Here is a 9,285-nt window from a genome sequence, read left to right on the forward strand (position 1 = left end):
TATAGTGAAAACAAAAGTTTTTGGTGAAATAAAAAATTGGTGGAACAAATTTTTAGTGAAAAAATCGAGGTAGTCGCGGTTTTTTGCTTATATTTCAATAACTTGTGGGCCGATTTTCTCGCTAAGTTGGACTAAAGTATATATATTGATGTATCAATCATGCATGAAAGTTATTTAAGGGCTTTGGAAAGTTGGAAAGATGGACATGGCTATATCGACTAATCTATCTATAACAATTTATACATTATGGGGTCGCAAATGAAATATGTATAAATTACAAACGTAATTACAAACTGGTATATAACCTTGTCACTCATGGTGGTTTGTATAAAAATAATTTTTTAGCAATTGTGATCCTTGTAACCTAACCTTGGATACGATGTTCATATCTAGTAACACTTTTACAATACACTGTATATTTGACTTATTTATTTTATTGCATTGCGAATCCACTGCTGTAATTATTTACAGTCAAATGCCTGATGCACTGGTTTTAGCATGTCAAATGTCATTTATGGTCTATATATTTATATTTACCAACCAAGTATTTATAAGTGTTAAGTCAATATGATTATATTGATGGTTTTCGATTAAAATCGCCATCATTTGATATTTGACAACAAAAATATTTTCAAAAAAAAAGGACACAATATCATTAATAAAAATCACATAAATTGAGTTGGAGTATAAAAGGTTTGGCAGTGGCTAAAAACCTACCAGTGAAAAGTAATTAAAAGTGTGACAATAAAGTTAAGAAAATGGATTGGAAATTGAAGGAAAATAATTTAAATAAATTTAATAAAAATATCATTGAAGAGAAGAGTTATGTAAAAGAATTAAAAGCTTTCAGTGAGTTTTACTTCAATCTGAAACAAATTTTTATTAATTAAGACTTTTTTGTTTTAAATAGATGATGAAAAACCTCCCGATTATTCGAGTGATGAGGATAAAGTTTGTTCCAAGGATTCGATTAAAAAGAATATTAAATATTATTTACAAAATACTACGCTACATGGTTTAAAATATATAGCAGAGGATAAAATAACCATACCAGAAAGGTATTTGAGAAGAAATATTTTAATAGATTTTTTGGGAAGAAACAAATAATGTTCGATAAGGCATCCAAAACAATTTCTTAACCTCTAATCCAATTTTAACACTATTGCACAGCGGGGCAGAATCGAAATTTTTTGGAAATAAATCTGACATTTCTAAACGGCTGGTCCGATCGGAATAAAACTTGAAGAGATTCGAGTTTAAGATATTAAAATGGGGCCTACAAATGCTCCAGGGGCGGCGCTATGGGGGCTCAAAGTAGGGTACCTTTGACATGTAAAATTTTTAAACACGTGCACTTTTTTTCCTTTCTTATCCGATTTCAAAGATTTTTATATTTTTGCAAAACGTTCGGCTAGGCATTGAAAACTAACTTATCTAAACCAGAAAATTAGTTCGGAATAAATGTGGATCAAATTGTTCCTAATACAGTAGTTGTGCAGGTAAGTCAAAATTACTGTATTTGCAATCCTATTAAAATTTTGATACAAATTTTAGTTTTAGAAACTCAATAAATGTGTATGTAATAAAATCATTATTTATTAACAAAACTAAATGAAATTTTCAACGTTTTTTAAATCTGTCATTCTAAATAACAAAGTGTAAAAAAAACTTGCCAAAAGGTCGAAGGGAATCCCGCAAATCCTAAAAATTTGAGCAAAAATCCCAAAAATGGTATTTTTTTACAATTTTGCCCATAGAATCCACATTTCCTTCGGGGCTGGGTAAATGCTTCGGAGATAAATAGGGATCCCGGCTTTGGGATTTTAGAACATGTGGCCCAATGTTGAAATTTTGATCAAAAATAGGTCAAATTCCGTAAGGCATAAACCCGACATATTCAAACATTTTTTATACCAAAATGTTTTCCATAAAGATACCCTACAGAAAAACATAAAATTGTTATATGTTCTTAAAGAAAGTTTTTTTCGCCCAAAAAAAGCAAAAAATTACTATTTTTTTTTATTTTTAAATTGAAAATCGGAGCCATAATTGATATTGCTCTGAGTTCTTTTGTATGTTATTCGTAATTTACTTGTCTAACTAAAAAATAAGTCCATTCGGGCGAAAAGTATGCCCTATATTTTTACAAAAGCGGACCAAGATATGGCAACATTTTTAAATTTAAATTTTCAAGTGCCTATAACTTTAAGAGATAAATAGTACACGTAAGCACGATTTTTCAAGACCTTGCGCTTTTCAAAAATGTAAAAATCTTTAAAATCGGTTGGAAAACAAAAACATGGCTCGTGTTTAAAAATTCGATTGTACTATACTTTGCGTCACCCCTTGGGGCACGGATATGCATCTTGGTTAGCTCCAGACCTTGGTGTTGTGCTTCGAGGGGAAATATGGAGCGAAACCGGGGCTCCGAGGTGAGAATTAAATATTTTTTATTCGCAGCTGACTAGAGTCTTATCTAGTACCACGGGGATCCTTTGGCCGCGGGACTTCGGTCCTGTTGGATCATTGGGTTGTTCACTTTGGGTGACGTCATGTGGTTTAAACCTAAAATCGTGGGAAGAAGATCGTTGGTTAAAGTACTGATGTCTATGCTAGTGGTAGACTTCGGAACACCAAATTAATCTTCTGGGTGCTGTTACTGAGTACAACAGAGCCATTGAAAATAGCAGATAACAACTAGCGTTTGTGCTCAGTAAATGTATTGGGGTAGTAGCATTCGTGAGTACATCGTTGGACTTGGTTCTCGGTCGAGGTCTGAATTGTGTATTATAGTAGCACATTCTGGCTTTTATCGGTCGGGAACTTTTGAAGTCAGAGATCATACATCGGATTACCAGGCCGGATGTTGCTGCTCTGATAATTGTCCTGGGCTTGTTAGTTGATTAGCTGCTACGAATGGCAGGGATTAGATAGCCTGAGCTCTCAAGCAAGGGGTTTGTGCATTGATCTGTGCAATCTTTGTACAAGAATTTGCCAATTGAGCGTTCTTTGCAAGGCGTTCAATGGCGGTGATAGACGCATTGTTTCTATCCGGTGTTTAGACCACCGTCAGATGAGGCCCATGCGGCAGGTGCTCACGCAAATCTAAGACACTTTCTTCTACTTTGAGCCCCCATAGCGCAGCCACTGCAAGAATTGTAGGACCCATTTTAATAACTTATACTCGAATACGCCTTGGCTACGCCCACGTCAAATTTTATTCTGATAGGACCAGCCGTTTATAGAGTAACTTCGGGTAATGTGGACTACCGTTTTGTTTTTTTCTAAATTTTGGCCACAATATATATGGATATTAAAAGAGTTGTGAAGCAATAAATTAGCTAATGTATTCTCTAATGGTTTTTGCAGTTGAAAATTTTTTCCGTTAAAGGATAAAAAATTTATGTGAAAATATTTTAAGGAACCCAAAAATCAGCATTAAAAAAATTGGAGGGTAATATGGACCACTATATGAGGGTAATGTGGACTAGTATTTAATACATAAAATTCATGAACCAGCTAATCATGAATGATTAAAAAATTTAATTTCAATATATTTTTATTAATACAAACTAAAAAGTCGCGTTCTTGGCTTAGATAGATTGCTTACAAAGTACATAGTTATTGTCGGGTAATATGGACCAGTAGTACATAATCAAGTAATTTAAGTGGTCCACATTACACGAACTTGGGTTACAGTGGTAAAAAGTTATTTTTACCTAATTATCTAAATGTGCTTAAATTCTTACCAAATATACATATGCAAAACTACGTGTCCACTTTAACTATATAAAACAACCAAACATTAAATTCTACCAAGTAACTGTACCAAATTTTGTTTCTTACTTGAGCCGAAAAAAATGTTGAGCAGGCGCATTAATTTCAATACAAGAATAAAAAGTCAACATATCAATAACTCATGAAAGCAAATGTGCAATTGTCGTTTCAAACAAATTGTAAAATGTACGACAAATCAGTTTTATCATACCTTCAATAGTTTCTGAAAAAAGACACTGGTCCACATTAGACGCATAGTCCACAATACCCGAAATTACTCTAGTAATGCTTATGTACCCTAGTTTCAATATATTTTCCGAAAAATCCTTTTATTTACCATACAGGATATTGAAACAAAAATTGGTACTTGGTTAACAATCTGTTGCCAAATTGTTAACCAGAAATTTGTGGCAAAGTTTGGTAGCCAGAAGAGTTAGGTTCAAAAATAAAATTTTTTATCGAAATTTTTCGTTTTTTCCCTGTTTTAAATAAAATGTCGTTCTATTTCCAGAGTTTTCTTTGGTTTGTCCTTTGTTGGTGTGGTTATATTATCTGCCTTTTTTATTTCAAATGTCTATGGCAAATGGACGGCTTCACCCATTATAATTTCCACCAGTGCTAAACAGAAATCCAGCACTGATGTACCCTTCCCGGCCATAACAATTTGTAATCTAAACCAGGCCCAGAAAAGTAAAGTGCAGTTTGTAGCCCGGTATTTATCCAACAAATAGGATTTAAGAATGAAATTTTATTTTGATTATTTTTCTTTTGAAGAACTAGTTCGAATTATTCTTTATTGATGAGCTTATGCGATCAGGCTTCTAGTGATTTGGCCATGACTTATGTGGGTACTTGGAAGTATTTTAAAGCCATATTAATAGAGGTTAGTTTATAGGATTGAAGTGTAAATAATTTTAATTGATTTCTGGTGATTATTAAGGTGGCCCAACCTTGTGATGACATGCTATTGTATTGCAGTTTTGGTTCACAGATAGAAAACTGCTCAATGATTTTTAATACAGTTTTAACTGATGATGGTCTGTGCTGTACGTTTAATGCTTTGGATCCGAAATATCTTTTAAGGAATTATAGGTATGCTATCCTTTGGAATATGATTATTGTGAGAAATCCATTCTTAAGACTATTTTTTTCAGTGAAGAAAATCTTTTAATGCCGGCAATTGACAATCATTATCAGGCCATAGATTGGACTCCAGAGAGAGGATATCCTAAACGTTTGCCGCCACATTATTATCCACGAGTTTCAGGTGGTACAGGAACTCGTATGGGCTTGACGGTTATATTAAATGTCTCCTCGGATGAGTACTATTGCAGTAAAACTAAATGTGTGGGATTTAAGGTAATTCAGAATGTATAAAAGACAACTTAAAATAACTAATACAACCCCTAGATTTTGGTCCACAATCCTGCCGAATTACCCAAAATAAGCAATTATGGTTTTCTAATGACCGCCGGTAGAGAGGCTCGCATACCCATTGAACCCATATATCAGGATGCTGTGGAAAGCATTAGGTCCATAAGAAAAAATGTACGCAGGTGTCTGTTTTCCGATGAGGGCGATTTAACATACTATAGTACATATTCACGTAAAAACTGTGAACTAGAGTGTGAAGCCCGCATTCTAATGGAAAAATGTTCGTGTGTTCTTTACTATTTGCCGCGCTTTAATCCGGATGTTTCGATTTGTGGACCCAATGATAATTTCTGCACCAATCAAGTACAATCGGAAATTGAATCATCGAATAAGAGTGCATCCTGTGACAGTTGTCTGCCGGGTTGTTTTGAGCTCAACTACCAGACTACCTTAACAGCATCGACCATGATCTCGGGAAATTTTAGAACGTCTGATGATTTTCCAGCCGAAATTTTTAATGCCAGTGAAAAGATTAGCGATTTATCGATAATGCATTTCTATTATACCTCAAATATATTTAGGAGTACAACGAAATCGGAAATGTTTGGTTTTACGGAATTTTTATGTAAGATTTTAAACTCACAAAATTGATATTTTTTTGTTTGTAATTCATGTGTCTCTTAATCATTTTCAGCTAATACTGGTGGCCTTTTGGGTTTGTTTATGGGTTTTAGTATATTTTCCATAATCGAGATTATATATTACATCACGGTAAGACCCTATTGTGCAGCTAGGACTGTTGAACTTGAAAAGAAACGTAAAGAAGATGAGATAAAAGTAAGTATTCCTAAATTCATAATATAACTCATAAAAGAAAATAATATTTATCTTTTTTTACTTTTAGTGGTTAATGAAAAATTCCCTTAGAAATGATGGCTCAACGTTAAATATTAAGAGAAAATCTTGGTTTAAGAGATCAAAGAAATCCAATAGAAAATATAAACATAATTTACGCAATATCTTTTTGACTCCAGCTAGTTTACAAAAAGATGATATTCAAGTTTATCCATATGTTGAATAAATTTTCAAATATACAGAATTTAGAAATAAAAGTTTGAAATACGATCAGCATTGTAAGATTTGACAGTTTATCATAGGCGCAAAACAGTGGTATAGATAATAAGTAAGAGAGCTATATTCGGCTGTGCCGAATCTTATATACCCTTCACCAAATTATAATTCCAAATAAAAATTTTAAATAAAATGAATTTTTTTTCCATTTGTTTTTTAATTTTTTTGTAAAAAAAAATGTTCGAATTGTTTTTTAAATTTTTTTTTTTAATTTTATAAATTAAAATTTTTTTTTTAATTTTTAAAATATAAAATATTTTATTTTTAATTTTTAAAATATTTTTTTTTTAAATTTAAAATTGTTTTTTTTGGTTTTTAAATTTTTTTTAATATTTATCGAAAAAAACTTATGATGAAAAAAAAATTCGGTTTAAAAAATATTTTTTCCGATTTTGACCCATTGTAGGTCCAACTTATTATGGTCTTATATTAGACTTGCCACCTTTTGAAATTTCCAAAACGGGACACCACTAAATAAATGATCTGGGAAAAATTCAATTAAATTCGTTTATAATTATTGTCCTATTTTATTTATTAAAATCAACAATCTAGACTTTAAAAAAACATAAACGTAAATAAAATAAGAATAGTTAATATTATAGGAATATGTTTATTTGTTTGTGACTTATAACAGAATAAACCACTGGACCGATGGTCTTGAAATTTGTTATGTATGTTCCCCTATATCTGGATGGACCAATGGTCTATTTAAAAAATTCAAGTGTTCGTCGTACTTCCCATACAAAGTAAATAGTTATTATGGAATATCTGATGAACTATAACTGTGAAAGCCGCAAAACTTCGCAGAATTTACATAGGTATAATTGTGCGCATCTTGGCTAAAAATGGGCGTGACACATACAAAGTAAATAGTTATTTTCGAATATCTGGAGAACTATAACTGTGAAAGTCTTACAACTTTATACGAGCCAATTTCTTATCTGTGTATGAAGTCTTACCATAAATGGGACTGATCGGAATAGGGGGTGTGACACCTTTCATAGAGTGTAAATAGTAATTATCGAATAGTGGAAGTCTTAAATTGTTTCCCTAATATCACCCTTACTATTCTACATAGTTTGGGTGAATATGGTATTGTGTTAGTGGGTGTGGCACCTCTCATACACAGTAAATATATAATTTCGAATATCTGGAGTACTATAACTGTAATGTATTTAAACTAAGTATGAATCAAATTCTAATTACTGTACGGAGTTTAGCTAAAAATGGTCTGGATCGGAACAGTGGATGTGGCACTTTCCATACAAAGTACATAGTCAATTTTAAATATCTTGATAATTAAGACTGCGAGATTTTCAAACTTTGTCTGAAAATTTATTTTTTATAATTTTATCTAATTTTTTTATTTTACTACGATAAACTTTAATAAAGTTTAATTATTTCAGTCCATAATTTTGAATTTATATTTTTAATCAATTTTATCAGCTTTTATTAAATCTTTATTTGAAGTAATAAATTCAACAAATTTAGCATATCTTAGCTCTGAAATTGGAATGGACCAACAACTCAGCAAGCATCCTTGAACGATTATCGTGCCATTTATGTTTCATGAATGTATACTGTAAACATTATCTTCTTCTTTATTTATATAATTCTTCTGTACGTCTGTTAGTTACTGAACTCCTCCTTAACGGCTAGGACGATTTCGATGAAATTTGTTGTGTGTGTTTGAGTGAGTCCCTGGATGATTTAGATTCACAATTGACCTATATAGGTACAATGGGCATGGCACCTCCGATACAAAGTAAACATTTATTAATGCATATCTGGAGTACTATTATAGTGGGAGTCTTCAAACTTTGTGGGAGCTATGGCAGAACAACGTTTGCCGGGACAGCTAGTTTAACCTTCGCTTTACCAATACCCACCCGGGTGACCACATCGATTTTATTGGTTTAATATTTTTTTAATTTTGTTTCGATTTAAATGAAATTTGTACTCACTGAACAAATTCTAGAGTTCTATAGAATTTAATAGAACCATTTTAAACTTTTTATAAGGTTTTTTCAATTTTTTAAAATTTCGTTCGTCGTATATATTTATAGAAGTGTAGTGTCACCCGGGTGGGTATAGGTAAACCATGTACATAAAAAACCTTTGGTAAAGCGAAGGTTAATATATAATTGAATGAGTTTTTTCGGAACTCATAGAAGTTAATGCACTAAAGGTTTATAAAACAGATTTTGTATGAAAATTTTATTTTATAAAGCTTTTATAAATTTGAAATATGAATATGGAGTAAGAATATGTTGTTAAATAGTGATTTTACTATATTTCAGAAATTAAAGCATCCTTGTCTATTGGTATTTTCCATTTTTGATTTCTTTATATTTTTTGTGCACAGAGAAAACAGATTCGTAGTAGCAACTGAATTTGTCGCCAATCGAATTTTGTCGGTTGCAAGTACTATCACCTAATTCGGTTACTATTACTGAATGAATATGGTACTCGTAACTGTTTTCAAAACAATAAAATCTACTATTGTGAATTATTTTCAAAGTTATTTTTTTTTTCAATTTACATATTTTATTTAATACAAGAAAACTTGTAAAATACAATTATAATTAATGTTTTAAATATTGAAATATTATGACGTCTGCATTTATGTAGGGGCTGGACAGCAATAACAGGAAATATTTACGGTACTCTACCTCAGATGGTTGACTTCATGGCCATGGATCATATTATTTTGATACTTGTGTGGATTTCAAAAACTTTTCGGGAGTTACACGCAGTAAATGCTTCAGCGTGCCTTCACTTCATGACAATATCTTGCAACATAAGGAAGTACGATGGCTAATTAATTCATTAATCTGTAAGAGTATAAAAAAATCATTAGTGAAAACATAAATTGTACGAAAGCTTCAAAATATGTGTTTGGCAATAGTATTTAGCGAAAATAATTTTAAGCTTACCCATTCGAATCCTCAGCATAATCTTGACTACATCTTTAGGTCTTTGTGGATAATATTTTAATTTCTT

The 9,285-nt window shown here is 31.7% G+C and overlaps 1 protein-coding gene across 1 annotated transcript; it reads left to right on the forward strand.

Moving 5' to 3' along the window:
* The first annotated feature begins 758 nt into the window (after nucleotides 1–758).
* ppk28 (pickpocket 28) lies at nucleotides 759–6,232 on the forward strand. The gene is made up of 9 exons (XM_065509372.1): nucleotides 759–849; nucleotides 911–1,058; nucleotides 4,289–4,489; nucleotides 4,552–4,660; nucleotides 4,718–4,869; nucleotides 4,932–5,136; nucleotides 5,188–5,776; nucleotides 5,846–5,988; nucleotides 6,056–6,232. The coding sequence occupies exons 1-9, from the start codon at nucleotides 759–761 to the stop codon at nucleotides 6,230–6,232; spliced, it is 1,815 nt and encodes a 604-aa protein (XP_065365444.1).
* The last annotated feature ends 3,053 nt before the right edge of the window (nucleotides 6,233–9,285 follow it).

Source organism: Calliphora vicina, chromosome 4, assembly GCF_958450345.1.
Source record: "Calliphora vicina chromosome 4, idCalVici1.1, whole genome shotgun sequence".
Lineage (NCBI taxonomy): Eukaryota > Metazoa > Arthropoda > Insecta > Diptera > Calliphoridae > Calliphora > Calliphora vicina.